The sequence below is a fragment of the Mytilus californianus genome, unplaced genomic scaffold, assembly GCF_021869535.1.
Source record: "Mytilus californianus isolate M0D057914Y unplaced genomic scaffold, xbMytCali1.0.p SCAF_9, whole genome shotgun sequence".
NCBI classification, from domain to species: domain Eukaryota; kingdom Metazoa; phylum Mollusca; class Bivalvia; order Mytilida; family Mytilidae; genus Mytilus; species Mytilus californianus.
The window spans coordinates 97,539,421-97,559,246 of record NW_026262745.1 but is presented as its reverse complement, the minus strand read 5'-3'; the positions used below and the strand labels follow the sequence as shown (position 1 = coordinate 97,559,246).

Genomic DNA, 19,826 nt, shown 5'->3' with positions numbered 1-19,826 from the left:
TCCGGGGAACCTGATATCCTCCCTTGGTTTTGAATTGCTTGCGTGCGTGCCCTCTAGCTTAATGTTAAATATTTTGTAGACTTTGTTGGTATTTAGTCGATTTATCATTGAGATTGTCTTCTGACTATTTTTTTACAATAAATTAGAATCAAACTTAAACAGTCCACCTTATTCGTGAACGAAACCGTATTACTTTAATATAATTGTCAATGTCCTTTAAATCGACAGGTTGATGGAGTTTGATTTAAAAAATACTTTATTTTTACCTTAAATATACAAACATTTCCAGCTTGTATGCTGGATGGCAAAACATCATTTAAATTTATATTAATTTATATAAATCAGATTTTATCTTTAAATCAATGGCGATAGAAACTTGCTTATCGTTGACTTCGTTATTGAGCTTCATTGTAACGAAGCAGTTCTACTACCCAACTAGGAAAATAACCTGTTTCAAGTTACAATTATAGACTTAAATTTATGTTGCTGTAAGGGCTACAGAAACACATTTTCTTTGAACACAAACGTAAAACTTTACAAAGTGCTGTTTAGGAAAAGAAATCATTAATGTTCTAAACGTCTGTGTTTGCCATTACTTTGTCAGTTTTTCGACTCATGGTTTTGAATATCCCTTTGATATTTTTCACCTCTCCTTTATAACAGCTAATTTCAGTATTTTTTGTTTTCGACATTAACGTTATAAGTATTAAATCCCCCTTTTAAAAGTATTGTTACGAACATCTGTCGATAAAGTTGGCAAGAAAGGGTGTTCCAATGTATGACACATAATAACAACACGCTAATTAATAAAACCAGCTAAACAACGGTTTTATTTCTGTTCTTCATATCAAAGTCACAGTGAAATAAATAGGGTTTTAATTCCAAATTTAAAAACATGAGATTTAACTTTCTTATATCATTGAAGTAGTGTATGTTGTACATTTTCATAATACTCTACTAAATAGATTTGTTGCAAAATTCTAATACAGCAAACATATTTAGTAACCATAGGCACGGTCAACCAAGGACAAAGGTTTCAATATATTTCGTATGTATTAGTAATAATATGAAATGATAAAGTAAAAATAAATAATTGAAGGTAGTGTCAACCTTTCGTTTATTTATCTTTCCCTATTTGTTAAGCTAAATTCTGTTACTTTCAATACATTTGGCTATTGAAGTTCGTAGTAATTAAAAAGTAAAGCTTATTTTTGGATATATATATGCTATATAATACAAATAGATCAAATTCCGGAATACAAAAAATTAAAATGACGACACCACGGGCAACTATTAAAAATAAATCAAAAGACTGAGCAACACGAATCCCACCCTGCAAACTCTGAGAAATAGAAATGTTCAATGTTTGGCGAAAGACGCTGCTTGTCATGTTTGTTAAAGCTCATATATTTTGGATCGAGTTATAATGAAAAAAATTAATAAAAACAAAACAACCACATATAATTTGATAATTTTTCAATTAACATCAGACACGGTGAAAAAAGCAGGCCATACGAGTTTTGTGTTAAAAGAGTTTCAGACGTTGCTATGCAGATATATTCTTCACGTACACATTTAAATGTCTTTTCAACTGGATGTTATTGTGGATGATCCGTTGAAATATTTTTCTAACTCGCCAATGATCGGTATTGATAAGGTATTATTCCAAAAAGGTTCAGGAAGAATAATCAAAATAAAATCAATTGATATACAGAAAGTTTGAATGGAAACAATATCAATGAACCTTATTCCGATATAGACAGTCATTGTACGTACATCGAAAAGAGCGTGCATGACAAAATAAAATGTGACGACCGATATTCAGATCTCTCATAAAAAAGTAGAATAACATCTCAAAGGATCATCTCTTTGTCAACACATATACTTTATTTTATATTTTATTTTGTTTTACTGGAATAGACATACATCTTCTATCCTTTTATTTAGACAATGCAATATTTTTGTTTTGAAAGTAATGACAGACCGTTTTTGTTTTGGAAAACTAAGTTTTGTAAAACAAGACCACATGTTGGAAATTTATACTGTTTTTTTTATCGATTTGCAGTGACATTAACATATAGATATAGCTCTTCATTTACAAGTTTAACATGTGTAAGCACTTAACCAATTCGCTCAGCTAATACACTGGTGCTCCAACGTAGGAGAATATATATGTCACTGACTATTTTTAAAACAGACGTTAATAATTGTTACAAAGATGTTGTGCTGTAGAAGTGAACAAAAACGAGTAAATAAACAAATCGAGAAGCGAATAAAAAAGGACAAAGACGACTTAAAGAAAGAGGTCAAAGTTCTATTGTTAGGTAAGTTTAAACTTTAGATTCAAATCAAGGTAGGTTGCTTATTAATTACAGAACATATGGATTATAAAGACAAACGTTAAACACACTAGTATTAAAAAACGTACACATCGATTACTCATAGTTTATCTATGAATATGTTGGTAAGGTGAAGGGCTGTCGGCATAGGTAAACAGTTATAGTTTGATAAAAATAGAATAATCGATCCGCCAGAACTAAACTATTGTAAATAAAAGAAACAAAAACTTATGATAATTGTAATGAAACTTGTATCGATTGTCTCAATATTGTTTACAGTTTGGCTATTTTATTAATTCAAAAATCTTTCATCATTTGCTGAATAACTAAGTGCAACAATTTTAAACATACGTTATTAACCATTGCAAGGATGTTTTGCTGTAGAAGTAAACAAAAACAAGTAAATAAATAAATAAATCGAAAAGCGAACAAAGAAGGCCAAAGACGACTTCGAGAAAGAGTTCAAAGTAACATTGTTAGATAAGTTTAAACATTAGACTCAAATCAAGGTAGCTTGCTTATTAATGAAAGGACATAAGGGTTATAAAGACAAACGTTAAACACACTAGTACTAAAAAATGTACACATCGATTACTCATAGTTTATCTATAAATATATGTACGTTCAAAATCGGTGTATGGTAAAGGGCTGTCGGTATAGGTAAACAGTTATAGTTTGATAAAAATAGAATAATCGATCCGCTAGAACTAAACTATTGTAAATAAAAGAAACAAAAACTTATGATAATTATAATAATATTTGTATCAATTGTATCAATATTGTTTACAGTTTTGACTATTTCATTACTTTAAAAATCTTTAATCATTTGCTGTTTCACTAAGTGCAACAATAAATCATTTCTTGCAATGGCTAACATCACGAAAGAAATGGTTTTCGATTGGGATCGTGTTTTTTATTCGAGTGAATTGGTCGAGTTGTACTGACTGTATATTATGAAAATGTAAACAAACAGAAATATTTCTCTGGTAAAACATGAAACCGAAAAAAATTTGAAATAGATATAAAAGCTATTTCATTATTTGTGATATAAAGTTAGTATCAACCACATTATTTGAAGTTATACAAGTTATAGTTATCCCTGGAATGCTTTATTTCCATCATGTGATACAAAGCTATTCACGGTACAATGAACAAATCAAACAATTGCATCCACATACTCTATGTATTATTATGTTACAGACACTTACAGAAATACTTGTATTTTGTTGAATTCGTCATTTGGAGATGGCATTATGTTTTATATGCGGTTTTTTTTCGAGAACTGTCCCGTTATTTTCGAATTATAGTGTTTAGGTTTTATCGATATATCTACATGTCAAAATGTGATATATATATATATATCAAGAATTTATGTTTCAACCAAAACTAAAATTTCAAATACTGTACTTCTACAAACAAAAACGATAATCACATACTTCCCCTAAACATTTTGTTTAAACCACTATGATAATTTTATTTGTAAATTAGCAAATATTTCCTGAGTTGTCCTGAACATGCACGTAGTATTAAAAACTGGACGTTGATTTTTGACAAAAACGTAGAATAATATATTTTAAGATGATTAAAGTTACTTTGTTTATCTATCCAGCAATGTGAAGATGAACCTGGTCTGGCATATGTAAAAAATGGTCGTGTGGTAAGAACTGACCTTGATATTTCGTAAATTTAATTATTTACTAGTTCACATAGTCATATACAATAGATTCATTTATTTTTATGGGTACTAATTTTCGTGTATGGAGGAAAAATCTAAATTAATTTTGGCAAAAATTCCATAATAGTCTATAGAAAATTTGTACTTCATTTAACATTTAAATTCGTGGTTCATTTACACCCACAAAATCCATGAAAATTGGTATCCCACGAATAATGATGTATTCACAGTATGACAATAGACTACACAGGAACTTCATATTTGCATATGCTATTAATACAAGCTTAGGACAACAGAATAGACTAAGACAATATGATAGAATTGGATATTCCTGGTGTTTTTTTTATGATATACAAAGGTACAAGTTTTCTATGAACGAAAGAAGCTACCAAGTGCCCATGAAAGTTGGAAATAAATTATTTAGAAACAATCAAAGAACTCAAATTGACATATTCATGCAGTTTTGGTATTTGATAACAGTTACAATCATCAATTATTCCTGGTTTTACTAGTGAAGTAGGAATTGCTGACTTTTCTGGAGCACATGTGGAGCACATGAGTTCACCCCTGTTTTTTTGTAGGATTCGTGTTGTTCAGTCTAAAGTGTTCTGTATGTGTTGTTATTATTGTTTCTCTTATTGTAGTCTGTCGTTTTAGATATTATGTTGTCGCTTAAGTCTAATGGTTTTTATTGGACTATTCATCCGAACCATTTTGGTGCTATTTTCGTTACTTTGGGATTTCATTCAAGCTCATAAGTGATTTGGTGTATTGTGTATTTTTGAAATCTAAATATGGTGTAAGTATAGGTTTCATGACGAGTGAGAATTGGATATCGCTTGATATCAACTCGAGTTATTTAATTTCAATATAATAATAAACGAGCTTTCGCCGGGTTTATAATTACTATTTAAATTAAATGACGAGAGTTGATATCAAGCGATATTAAATTCCCACAAGTTGTTGAACCAATTTCTGTTTCTCTTATGGTCAACACTCTCATTGTATTAAATAAAAAAATCAGCGAATCGTTGAAACTTTTTGTACGCTTCGGAATGTAATAAAATTTGATAAAAAAAAAACTTTTCAAATGAAAGTGCGCGTGTTTTGTATATTTTGGAAGAAATCACAGATGTCCGTTGCCATGGACGAAATGTACATCGCCTTAACCTTTGAACGTCATCAATGACCTAACGAATAGACAAATGAAATGTTGTAATTATCGTCTCATGATGCTGGATAAGCCATTCAAATTAACGTATTTTGTGTTTCACTGTTTCGTATCACATCCCATGATGTGTGATACGAAAAATATCTCTTCATGAAAGATATAGATAATAGGCCACAACATAGAGAGAATTTATCTTTATATGTACGATAAATAAAATAAAGGGAACATACAAACCACAAGCTATAATAGAGGAAAGATAAAATATCTGATTGAGAAAATGAGTTGAATTAACCGTTATGGTTCCATAATATTGCGAGGTTATTGTACTATGTACTCACAAAAATTTGGCATTACATAGATAAGGGTTACCATTGATGATCATTCTTGATATATATGTTTTGAAGGTCTTGATGAATATGTTATTGTCCTTAATAAACAAAATCAACTTAAAAACTGCAATATAAAGGGAAGTCAGTTTTAAAGGTCCCGATTGCCTTAAATCCTGGTCATACTTCTTTAAAAAAATAAACCTACACAAGGTTTTACAACAACCCCAGTAAATATCATAGTAGTACTTGAAAAAAAAACATGGATGATGTAATAAACTTCAATTTTAATGAAACAGCACACAATTATGCTTAGTTTGTGTTCAAAACAAGAATTCAAAAAGGAAAAGTATGAAGCATTGGATAAAACTTGACTCCTTACTCTTTACGATGTACGACTAAAACTAAAGCTACAGTAGTGTGTTAAAATCTCGTTAATCGATTAACAAAGTCAAATGAAGGCAATAAAGAAAATAAAGTTAACCGATTTAATTGGATGTTATGTCATACAAAAACAAATCCCGGTCTAAACCCTATAAGAAGTGGAGAAAATATACCCCAACTGTACACTAGACCTACTGTGAACATGCCATGAAATATGTATCTTCAAGAAAGTGTTTTCAAAACAAGAATTACCTCGGAAAGATCTGTTTCAAAATGTGAATTAAAACTGATATGGAGGATTTATATAGCGATAACTTATTTTCAAGGGACACACCAGAGTGGTAAAAGCACACTTCTACGACAGTTGAGGATTATCCATGGAGTTGGTTACTCTGACGATGAGAAGAGAAGTTTTACTGCACATATATACAATCAGATTGTTCAGGCAATTCAAGACTTGGTCTTTGAAATGGATTTACTAAAAATACATTACAAGACCCCTGCAAATGAGGTAAAGTCTCAATAACTAGTTATATAGTTGTATATTTTCTTTGCTCCTAATAGTGTTGATGCTTCTATCAAATCATATTATCTTGCAATTGTGTTTTCGAGATCGAGATCGAGAGAGAGAGAGAGAAAGAGAGTTAAATCCAATCTTGAAAATCGACTTAATTTCTAGAACTGTTAAAAAGTCACTGGTTTGACAGTTCATTGTGAAGTCAACAACTTATTAATTGCAAGCTTTGAGAGGGTAGTCCTTAGTAACCCCAAAAGTTTCCTCTGGTATATTTTATCTTATATTGACACCATTGAAATAGTGAGGTCTATGCATCATCTGCCAGTCTTGATAAAATTCACCGTTGCATTTTATGTTTAGGTTGTATCGAATATGATCCGTTTTTTGTGTACCCGAAAAAACGACCGAAAACACCAGTAGGAATATAAAATTGTCTGCTTTTCACATTTTCTCATTAAGAATAGATATGACTGTTACACGTGAGATCACCCCCAGTTTTTGGTGGGGTTCGTGTTGCTTAGTCTTTAGTTTTTTATGTTGTGTCATCTGTACTATTACGCGAGAAAGAAGACGTAGGTACTCTTTCCGAATGGATTAAGGCTGTGAGGTCGTTGATACAAATCCGAATTAAGAAACTAAATGGGTCTATCAATACCCACGCTACGTCAATTTTTAAAAATCCAAATGTTGCAAAACACTTGTCCTACCTCCATGACAAATATGTTGTTGTCCCCACAGATAAAGCCCCAAACAACATCGTTTTTGTGTGTAAATATCAATACATAAACTGCTTGATAAATGAATTAGGTATTGACAATTCATTTGGAAACTCAACATATACCCTCACGACACTTACCAAAGAGGAAATCCTGGATAATCATAGGTCTGTTCTATGTTCCTTTGGAATTTCAACCAAAGATGAAAAACTGGATCTTCCATCACTGTATTGGATACATAAACTACATAAGTGTCCTTACAAACAAAGGTATATTGCTGGGTCTTACAAGTGCTCCACGAAACCTCTTTCTAAATTATTAACATCTATTTTATCAGCAATCAAAGCCGGGTTCCAAAGTTATTGTGAAAATGCCTATTCTAGAGGTGGCGTGAATCAGATGTGGATACTAAAAAATTCCAAAAATCTTTTAGAGTACATACAATCTAAGACTCTCTCATCTTGTTATAGTATTAAAACATTTGACTTTTCTACACTTTACACAAGTATTCCCCATTCCAAATTAAAAGATAAATTGAAAGAGTTTGTATTACTTTGCTTCATTAAAAAGAATGGCGAACGTAGATACAAGTATCATGTCTTGGGGAGGGATAAATCTTACTTTGTAAAGAATCACTCTGATTCAAACAAAACATTTTCTGAAACTGACATTATCAAGATGCTTGATTTCTTGATTGACAACATATTTGTTACGTTTGGAGGACGTGTATTTCAACAGACTTTCGTAATTCCAATGGAAACCAATAGTGCCCCTCTTCTTGCCGACTTGTTTCTTTATTATTATGAGGCTGACTTCATACAGGAACTTCTTAGGAAGAAAGATAAGAAGTTAGCAAAATCCTTTAATTTTACGTTCCTCTATATAGATGATGTTCTCTCACTAAATCATACAACATTTGGTGACTATGTTGAACGAATCTATCCCATCGAACTAGGGATAAAGAATTCTACAGATACAGTTAAGTCTGCCTCATATCTTGACTTACATCTAGAAATTGACAATGAGGGTCGGTTGAAAACAAAACTTTACGACAAAAGAGATGATTTCAGCTTCCCAATTGTGAACTTTCCATTTCTATGTAGCAACATTTCAACAGCGCCTGCATACGGAGTATATATCTCCCAATTGATACGATATTCCCGGGCTTGTATTTCCAATCATGATTTCCTTGATAGAGGATTGCTGCTCACAATGAAGCTATTAAACCAAGAGTTCCAAATGGTGAAGTTGAAATCATCCCTTCGTAAATTTTTGGTTGACCGTTATGGAATAACCGTTTCACAGATGATATCGGATATGTTCCTTATGTGGTAACTACAATACCCTTCCGTTTTCACGAATGTGACCTACCGAATTAGACTATTTACCGGATGTGTAATAACATAAGCAACACTACGGGTGCTACATGTGGAGCAGGATCTGCCTACCCTTCCGGAGCACCTGAGATCACCCCCAATTTTTGGTGGGGTTCGTGTTGCCTAGTCTTTAGTTTTCTATGTTGTGTCATCTGTACTATTATTTGTCTATTTGTCTTTTTATTTTTGGCCATGGCAGTGTCAGTTTGTTTTCGATCTATGAGTTTGAATGTCCCTCTGTTATCTTTCGTCCCTCTTTTACAATGCATAGTAGAAACATATTTCAAAGTGAATCTGAAATGTCATTGTAATATGTGTAGCCTGAATGTAAATAAATGGTTTAAATTTATAAATAGGGCGAACATTCTGGCCAGCTGAGATTACATTTTTATTTTTCAAACCTTTTCAGCAAAAATTGTTGTTTAATTCCGGCAAAAAATGCTTACAAAATTATTGTTTATTAACTTTGAAAATCACAAACTTTTATTGAACTCAACTGTTGAAATCTTTAAACAAGTTGGCTTACAGGAAAAAGAAAAAAGAATAATTTTAGACAACATTCATTTTATCTCTACAAAACCATGAAAACCTTCTACAGTTTCTCTTGGCATTTTTTTGTGCTTGAGTGAAAAGTGTATTGTCCCAATACTAGATTTAGTCAAGTTTATCCGGAAAAAAAGTAATGTTCAGTATTGGACGGAAACCCTTTAGACGAATTAACATAACAACATTATAATACGTAATGTTAGTTTCTCTCCCCAGACTACAAATGCCCCTGTCATCAGTAAGAAGACACTACAACAATTCAATGTTTTGACAGTATGCCATTATCTTAATACTATCTTTGTGTTAATGTCAAATATCTTAAAACATGAGCTTGCACTGGGATGGATGTTCAGGTCATAACTTCTAGAATATTGTCGTCTGTATTTTAAAACCAAAGACATACAGTTAAGTACCTTATAACTTCATTATCCAATTCATTTTTTTCCGAAACCTTCCAAAAGTTTATCTAAATGATGTCAAGACACTATAGTCGTTCCAAAAACTCCTCAGTTGATAGTTTTTTTTATTTTACATCATTTCATGTATTACTGGTAATTTCCTTTTTACAGCTTTGCATTATTCACGATTTAAAAAAAAACGTCTGTCGTATTAAATTATAAGCCTGGTACCTTTTGATAGCTATTATTTTTGTGTCTCTGTCCTGTATGTTCTCCCATTTATTTGTATTGTAGTCCTGTCATGTAATCTTGTCATTTAAAAGTTATATTTAACATTGCCATAAAAGCGGGAGGTTTGTCTAGCCACAAAACCAGGTTCAACCCACCATTTTTTCTTTAAATGTCCTTTACTAAGTCAGGAAATGGCCATTGTTATATTATAGTTCGTTCCTGTGTGTGTTGCATTTTAGTGTTGAGTTTCTGTTATGTCTTTGTTTTCCTCTTATATTTGATGTGTTTCCCTCAGTTATAGTTTATAACCCGGATTTGTTTTTTTCTCAATCGATTTATGAATTTCAAATAGCGGAATACTACTGTTGCCTTTATGTTTGCTCCTTAATTTAATGCTTGGTGTATAACTTGTCCAATTTTCCTAGATCTTCCTGAATCATTCCCACGGCCAAATGTAAACAACATAAATTCTTGATCACTGTTTAAATTTCTGCTACGTTAAAAAACGCACAAATGACTTTCAATGCATTTGTATTTCTCCCATACCCCAGTTCTACCCATTTTATCTGTAAAATAATCTTTATTATACTATTCGAATTTGCCATGTTAGATTATTTTGTTGATGTAGGAACATGCCAGGAAGGTAAAACAAAACGATTTTACGTGCAAACGAACAGTTGACCTGGAAGATATGGATACAATAAAGAGTTTATGGGCAGATCCGGGCATGCGAAAATGGTACGAGGAGAGTAAAAAATGCCATCTGACAGATTCACAGCGGTAGTAAGTTATTCTTTGCTATGGGTGTTTTTGACCAGCAGTTCAAAAACTATTTTATAATCGTTTACATACCATGTGATGTTCATGTGTTTTTTTCATACTTGTGTGGTGTTCTCTCTTTTTGTTGTTGTTTAAGGGGAGGTTCATCCATGCAACAATCGTTGAGGTATGACTCCATTTCAAAATATTAATCAGTTTTTTTGTGGATATCTGTCTAGAAGTAGAACTCATTCAATCATGGATAAAACGTTTCCGTTCCAGAGATTTGCTTGATGTTATTTTAAGTTTTTTCATTGTCAGTTTAACAAGACGTTTGAAATCAGTGTATTTACCATCTGATTTCAGCTTTATGGATCATATCGACCGAATTACAGAATCAAACTATCTACCCACTTTACATGATATTCTGCACTGCACTGTTGATTTGCATGGGATAACAGAGCATCTTTATACTATAGGTGGTATTTTACACAGGTAATTAGTCAAATAGTTGATAGCTGTTTATAGCTGTATAGTTCGTTGATATACGATTCTTCTACGTTGATGTTTAAAATACAAACACATGCTTTGAATATGTGATACAAGTACCATTATGGAAACAATGAATACAATTCTTAAAAACAGGACCAACTGCAATAAAGTATATTAAATGAAATGAATAATAATAATTAAAAAAAAAATACATTAGAAGAATGAAAAAAGAAAAAAAGTCTCACGGGATCGTCAAACTCTCAATAAGTGTCCGAGAAGAAGCTGAAAATTGCCTTCAGTTGAAAACAAAAATTACTATATCAGAGACCATGACAATATCAAATCATAAATATACAAAGAATTCAAATATAACAAAAACAATCATTGAAATGATAATATAAAATACATTAAGGGATACCAACATTAAGTTGTTATAATTCTATCTTTTCAATTTTAATAGATTTATTGATATACGAGGCGCAAGGACAGAGAGACGTAAATGGATTCATTATTTTGACAATATTTCAGCCCTGATGTTTATCGTAGCTCTCAGTGATTATGACAAAATCGAAACATACAGCAATAATGAAGTAGGTTTTTGCATTTTTATCTTTTTACGAAAACTGGAAAAAATATGTGTTTGTCAAATGCAGAGATACAGTGTTTTCAATATATTCCTTTACTACACAGTTCCTACTACCCGATGTATGATGGGGCTTGTGTTAATCAGTCTTTAGTTTTCTTTGTTGTATTTTGGTAGACTGATGTTTGTCTTTCGTCGTTTTCGTTTTTTGATTTGGCGTTGTTTATGATTTCTAGTAAAATTCGAATAAAGGGTTCTTGGTTTACATACATGATATTATAGATATCAGAATTGATATATAGGGAATCACATTTTGTTATTGGTCAATTGTATATTCTGAAAGACAGTCAAGTAATATATCGTATTTTTCCGTAGTGTGGTGTACCAGGTTTAGGTTTCAAACGAAGCTGCAAACCTGTTTAAGAAAATGAATAAAATAAAAAACACCTAATAACTATCGTTTTTCAGAAGAGCATATTTGCCAATGGCATTATTTATCTGACAACCATTACAACTGTAAAGTGTTTAAGGAAGATTAACTGTATACCGCTATTTTGGATTGAAAATAGCAGTACACAATCGGCCTTTTCTTTGCTTAAATCTGCAAATATTTAGACAGTTTGGCAATTAATTTGTAAAACTGTTTGTTTAAATAAAGAAAAATAAGTGTTTAAATGCATTATTAAGTCTCTTTTAACAAATACTAAATATTTGTTTTGTTCAATTCAATTTTCCAACTTATACATATAAGGGGAGATAACTCTTATAGTAATTTTTTTGACTGGATTAATAGGGGAATTTTGATTTTTTATTTGTTGCAAAAAAACAAGTTCGGTGACACCATTTTTATTTTTCTTTTCTTAAATATAAATAAAAAGATGTGGTATGAGTGCCAATGAGACAACTATTCATCCAAGTCACACAATATTATTATTATTAAACCTATCTTAAGATCGTTTATTTCAAAATTCTATCTCCTAGATTTCTTTTTATTCACAAAAAAGTGTTTTTTCATGAATAATCTATGCAAAATTTAGGAATTTTGGACGACTTGTAGTCTTAAAGCACGGTGACCCATACTTTCGATTATATTTAAAAAAAAAAAAACATGACAAAATCTCCATTTTGACAAAGTATAAGAAAATTCTATCTGAGGAAATATATACCGATGATCCACCTTAAATCAGTTAATTTCTAATATTTTTTATTAGATATTGAGCGGACAATTTATGTGACTGTTTATTTCAAATGTATCTACCAGACTTAAAAATCAGAACGCCAGATGCGCTTTTTCATCTACAAAAGACTTATCAGTGACACTCGAATAAAGAAAGTTGAAAGGTCCAAATAAAGTACGAAGTTGAAGAGCGTTGCAGTGGTGAATGCATTTAACGATATATTATCATGTTCGTTTAGATAAGTCATCAAATTTCGTTCTTTTTTTTTGCTAAGATACATGCATGTAAACTATGCAATCAGAAATGAACTCAGTTTTTCTCACTTATAAATACTGCTTATTGTCGCGTTTGTTATTGCTACTGTCATCATGATATTGTTATTCACTTATAAAGATTACTTATTGACGAATTTGTTACTGTTACTGTCACCATGATATTGTTATTCACCTATAAATACTACTTATTAATGAATTTGTAACTGTTACTGTCATGACATTGTTATTCAATTCGGAATATCTGCTGCCCAGTTTATCACAGATATGCGCCATTATCATGGACACAATCATGTTCTTATTAACTTATTATTACACACATATTATTATCGACAATGCCGTTAGGAACATGACATATGCCATTAGTTATCAGTCAAAGTACATGTTATTTTCACAAATATTTAGAACTCTATTGACATTTTTATTTGTCATGGCGTTGTCAGTTTATTTTCGAATTATGAGTTTGAATGTCTTTTTGGTACCTTTTGCTTGTCTTTTAGGTCTTTGAATTTTTTTTTTAATTGAAAGACATTTGAAAGACTGCTATCTTAATGATAGATTCAATTCTGTTTTAGAATCGTCTAGAATTAGCTAAATCCTTTTTTAAGACAATTATTGATTATCCATGGTTCCAAAACTGTGGAATAACGCTGTTTTTGAATAAAAAAGACGTCCTAGAAGAACAAATCATGCAAACCAATATGGTGGATTACTTTCCAGAATTTAAAGGTGAGTTATTAATGCGGCAATAGTAATGTATGTTGACAGTTTGTTCACAGTTATGATAAAATCCTGCTATGCTATTCAATTAAAGAATTTAAATCATATGATAAATTACATTATTTGATTGTTGTTTTTTGCTACCATTTTTATTGGCGTAAGATTTAAGACATTTTTACAAAAAACAATGTTGTTGCTGCCATGTTCTTTTTTTATTACTATGATTCGTTCATTTGACGTATGTTGGATACTTTCTACAACATGAATAGTATTCTGGTTTATACCGACTGTTTGGGTAATGGAATAGTAGCTTATTTTATGTTTTTGTGTAAAACAAATGTTGTCCTATGAAATAATATTCCTAGGACAAAGGATGCAAGCTAAGTTTTTCTGAAGCACTTCTTTGACAAAAAAAAAAAAAAACAACAACACTGAAGATAACAAAAAAAATAATATTAAAGACTTTACTGAAATCTTTCTAGACTTTAAAACTCACACAACTTGATAAATAAAACACTTGCCTTTCAAAATATGTAATGATTTATGAATACAAACATTGTGCGTATACTGAAGCCAAACATTATTTGGTGGATGTGGCTTTCACGGTTATACCTATACTTTCGTGGAAAATATGTCAAAGAATCCAAAAACACAGTTATAATTTTCATGCCAGAGGAGTCCTCCAGGAGGAATTTTTTTCAGGGTCAGTATTCAACAATAAATTATTGTCAATGACAGTATTCCACTTTAAAATATTGTCAATGACAGTATTCGACAATAACATATTGCCAATGACAGTTTCCACTGTAAAATATTGTCTAGGACAGTATTCCACAGTAACATATTGTCAGGGACAGTACTCAACAGTAAAATATTGTTAAGGACAGTATTCAACAGTAAAATAATGTCAAGGAGAGTGTTCCACAGTAACATATTGCCAGGTGCAGTATTCCTCACTACATTGTAATTAAAAACAGTATTCTGCAGTGAAATATTGTCATTGTCTGATTCATGGACAGTACTTCACAATGAAATATTGTCCGGACTGCTTGGACAAAATTTCACAGATAAGGGATAATGACACTATTTCGTAGTGAAATACATTTTATGCGTCCGTGTATAGTCAACTTTCCCAGAGAGAATTAAAACCTTAGTTTCTTTATAATTTCTTATATGTCATGGACATTATTTAGAGTATTTCAATATGAAATATTGGCAGCCGGCAATATTGTGTGTGAAATTAAGGACAATATTCCAAAGGGGACATTTTGTTATGTTGCATTTGACTTTTGACACTTTTTCGAAAATGTCGACCTTCTTTTTACCAGCAACTGTGTTTTCCTGATGAGTACATTTTTATCCAAACCTATTGTCCCTTGTTGTGATAACATTATCAGAACCAATGCGCACTTCGACAATTGGTGTCTTTTCCGGAATGCCCGAGGTAAAATATTAAAAAATTCGAAACTTCATTCTAACGTTGAAAAGTTTATAAAACAAAACAAAAAAACATAAAAGTCAGATAAAACTGGAAAGGAATACATTATTTGATTTAAAATGATTTCATTTTTTTATACAGGATTTTTTTTTATGAAATTTATATCTGTATATTTATACCAGTACCGACGCATTTCGACTAGTAAAACCATCGGGGAATATATATCTAATGAGAACAAATGTCTACAAGTAGTAGTTATGACGGTAACACGTCCCTCAAAGAAGCACATCGCTAGTCGAGTTCATGCGATTCCATCAGTTGTGATGTTGATGTCTAATGCTATTGTCAGGCACACTCACCTATATGCTGGCAATCACATTTTATCATTTGAGGAAAAAAAGTTATCATAGAGAACTGACAAGTCGTTTCAGGAAAAGTGGAAGTTACAGTCAATTAAGTTCCGGGTCAGCCACACCTTGCCGAAACGGGGTTCGAACTCATAACATCAGTTATTACAGGCTATTGATCATTTTGAACGGAATACTTATGTTACGGCCAGAAATCAACTTAAAATTGTAGCCAACAAAAGGCAAATCAATAATAAAATTTAACAAGATTTGTTGTACAATTTTACAAGAAATATTTCACAAATAGAAATGTCAACTTAACTGTTAAAATATATGTCCGATCCTTTGTCTTTTCTTTATCCGGAATTCTTCTCTTAACTGTTCCAGAATATGTCCAATAAGTTAACAATCTAGTATGATGTAGTTAACGTAAATAAAAGTGTCAATCCAACATCTCCAGAGAACTTCTGAGAATACAAGTATATTAATGTCTGATACGTCTAATTTCGGTGTCTGTATATATAGTTGTCACGGAAACTTCTAGAACACTGTAGAAGGGAAACTCCTAGAAAATTTTAGAAACGGAAACTTCTGTAAAAGTTTAAATTACGCATCGTCGACTATGATCATTCTGGAATCGTTATGTAAGTAAAATAGAAAGTTCTAATTATTCCATCAGTATCTATGATTGTTCCAGTGATTTCTAAACTGCACAATTCTAACATTATTTTGTAAATAACTTATAAAGCCACACAAAAAAAAAATAAGGCCAAGGTAAATAATCATAATAATTACAATCTCATAACACATAGACCACCTGACCACCAAGGCCCAGCATTACAAATTATACCTGAAACTGTTCCATTCCTAAATTACATATTTTTATTATTATTTATCCATGCATGAATGTATACGCATTAAAACTTTTATTTTTGTAGGACTTAATAAAAATTCAAAAGCCGCAATAGAGTTTATTATAAAGATGTTTGTAGAGCAAAATGCTGACCCGGATCGGATCATCTATTTACACATCGTTTGTTTATTAGGTAATTAATTGTTTCAATCTAAATCTGAAAAAAGTCTACAGGGGCTTTTATTCTACACATGCCAAATCTAATTAGCAAGCCATTTCATTTTTTGACAATATCAAATTGACGAGTAAATTTGTTCATGTTAAGCAAAAAACGTTGCTGTTACTTTAAAAAAAGAACATTTATAAATCAGCTATTTTTGCAGTTTTACTTTCTATTAATACAATAAAATACATTTTCCGAAAAATCCCTATTTAATAAATTGGCAACATTGATAATAATAAATTTATAAAACAGATTGTCATTATTATTTTTGAAAACATTACTAAGGATATTTTACTTTTCATTACAGATCTAGGGAATGTAAGATTTGCTAACATTACTAAGACTATTTTAGTTTTCATTACAGATCCAGAGTGTGTAAGATTTGCTAACATTACAAAGGATTTATTACTTTTCATTACAGATCCAGAGAGTGTAAGATTTGTATTAGCAGCTATTAGAGATATGGTATTGCAGCAAAATTTAAGGAATCACAAGACTTCTACATGTTGTTGTGTTGATAAATTTTCTTTGTATTAATTCGAACAATTAGGACTAAAAGTGATATGAATAGGGATACACGTCCATGTTCAATCCCCATAGTTAAAGTTAATTTAGAATTGCAATAGAGAATATATGTGCGATGTAAAATAGCACTGTTTATTGCCTCATTTCTCCACATTAAAGATAATAATGAAGAAAAAAAAAAGCTGTAATATATTGAATAACCAACTGAAGGACTATGTATCGACAGTTACTTTCAGTGTTAAGTTAAATAAGATAGGAAGAATAAATAACATTTGTAGATACAAGTTATGTAGATATACGCAAATTGGACAGTACCCGTTGATATCAAAAACCAAAAGACATTTATAGGTCAGCACATAGTTTTATACGGGAGTCTTTACAGTATTTTAAATATCCATCTTTACTGCAATTTAAAAAATAATTGAACAAAAAAGTGTGGGTTCATCACAATGCATTCGCGTGTTTTAGTCCCTAAAAGATAATGCAGGTGAATTTTGTTTAGCTTATATTGACTTAAAAAAGAATTGCATTTTACATTGCAAAGCTTAAAATATAATATGTTTGCAATCTTTAAGCTGTTATTAGTGGCTGTTGTCATAGAGGAGAGGCGAAAGATACCAAAGGGACATTCAAACGCATAAGTCGAAAATAAACTGACAACGCCATGGCTAAGCAGATCCTGCTCGGCATATGGCACCCGTCTTGTTGCTCATGTTAAATTTAGCAAAATGGTAGTTAATATTTGATGTTAAAATCTTTCATAGCATTTCCCTAAATTATGTCATATTGTCTGAGGTGGTTTACCATTAAGTAAGAAATAGTTTGTCCCAAAAGGATATACAAGTACGTGTCATGCAAAAGTTTTATAAACGTCCGTCTAATTAAAGCAGTATATAGTATTTGAAGACATATACGGTCGTTTAATCTTTTACATTCATTAACAAGAAGAAACAAACCAAAATAAAATGGAGGCAAGCGTACTGTATATGTTGAAATCAAAAGATAAAGTACTGATTAACGAATACATGAAGAGAATGTCAAATGTTCCAAAGAATGTAAGGTACTTCGTCAAACGTTACTTTCCGTTTACTCTAATGAAGTTCAGAGCAGAGATGATATTGAAAACAAGTTGATGTCTATATTTGCGATACCAGTTTAAATAAAGTCAATTACAGACGTCTTTTGATTGAGTAAAGCCATTTCAATTGATATATTATAGTGTGTCTTTCTTTGTTGTGATGTTACACAATTGTTTCAGATAAGGGTGAAGGTTTGGTTCCATTAAAACGTTTAAACCCGCAGCAATTGTTTGCACCTGTCCTAAGTCAGGAATCGGATGTTCGGTAGTTGTCGTTTGTTGATGTGGTTCAGAAATGTTTCTCGTTTCTCGTTTTTTATATAGATTAGACCGTTGGTTTTCCCGTTTGAATGGTTTGACACTAGTAATTTTTGGGGCCCTTTATAGCTTTACTGTGCGGTGTGAACCAATGCTCCGTGTTGAAGACCGTACTTTGACCTATAATGGTTTACTTTTATATAAATAACACATAGCTGAGAGGATGATAGAGCAGATTGTTACCCCGAGAAAACATTGTCAACCGCGACAAAGCCAAGGTTGACAATGCTTTTTCGAGGGGTACCAATCTGCTCTATCACCCTCTCAGCTATGTGTTATTTAATTTATTATACTGAATGTCCTATCATTATTGTCTTTTACAGATGAATTTTATCTAAAAGTATTTTCTATGGCGTCACGTACATAACAACGTTACGGGTATTAGAAAAATCAACAGAAGTGAAGCAAGATGTTTTATTTCAAATAATAGAATTTGAGCCAAAACGTAGATCTTAAGCATTGTCTTTAATAACTTGATGTAAATTTAATATATTGTTCTTTAAATTATCGATTTGTGATTGGTCTGGACGAGAGGGTGACATTCAAAAAAATTGTCACCCGCTCAGCCATGAGATAGAGTAAATGAACACCCTTGTATTAGCCAATCAAAATATGGCATTTTAACGTGAAGTTTAATAAAATAAATTGTGACTTGGATGGAGAGTTGTCTCATTGGCACTCATACCTCATCTTCTTATAATCTATGTAATGTACATGTAAAAACTTTACCAAAAACAAAACCAAATAGTTACAATGTATATTTATACAGTCTATACAACAACATTATCGATGAGAATATATCGCCAGAATTTAATACCCTTAATGCAGTATAACTGAAAATAACATTATTTTACATTACATGCGTCCGAATCGCTATTCTGAATTTACCTTCATCTTGACTGCTAAAACATAAACCCTTAAAAGCCACGGATGTATAAATACGTAGAAACGTTCGTGTTTTAATGTTAAAAAACGAATCTACACAAATAGTTCAATTTATCTAAGGCAGTTTTCACACCAAACGTCGCGTACTGTAAACCTGTATACAGTTAGTTTCATATAATGAACACAGATTGATCATTAAATTTGGTCTCATCTGTATATCGGTTTGAATAACCTGTAAACGAGAATTATTCACACCAGTAAACTACGTGTACACGCAATTTACGTGTGCATTTCAATTGAATTAAAAAAATCTCTGTTAACTTTTGTATCAGTTAGGCACAGACCATTTCAAAAATGCTTTTTTGTGGGGAAAAGGGGGTGAGGAAATAAATTGTTAAATCCCTATTTTATTAAGAACAAAATGTATCTGTTTCAGGAGGGCTAGGGAAGTAAGAAAAATCGTTTGATTGCATTTT

General features: G+C 31.5%; 1 protein-coding gene across 1 annotated transcript; it reads left to right on the top strand.

Annotated features, from left to right (window-relative positions):
- Positions 1 to 2,079: 2,079 nt before the first annotated feature.
- LOC127714547 (guanine nucleotide-binding protein G(q) subunit alpha-like) lies at positions 2,080 to 18,247 on the top strand. Its single transcript, XM_052220626.1, has 8 exons — positions 2,080 to 2,324; positions 6,222 to 6,406; positions 10,308 to 10,462; positions 10,805 to 10,933; positions 11,391 to 11,520; positions 13,539 to 13,692; positions 16,407 to 16,514; positions 16,966 to 18,247. The coding sequence occupies exons 1-8, from the start codon at positions 2,219 to 2,221 to the stop codon at positions 17,079 to 17,081; spliced, it is 1,083 nt and encodes a 360-aa protein (XP_052076586.1). The 5' UTR covers positions 2,080 to 2,218; the 3' UTR covers positions 17,082 to 18,247.
- Positions 18,248 to 19,826: the final 1,579 nt, after the last annotated feature.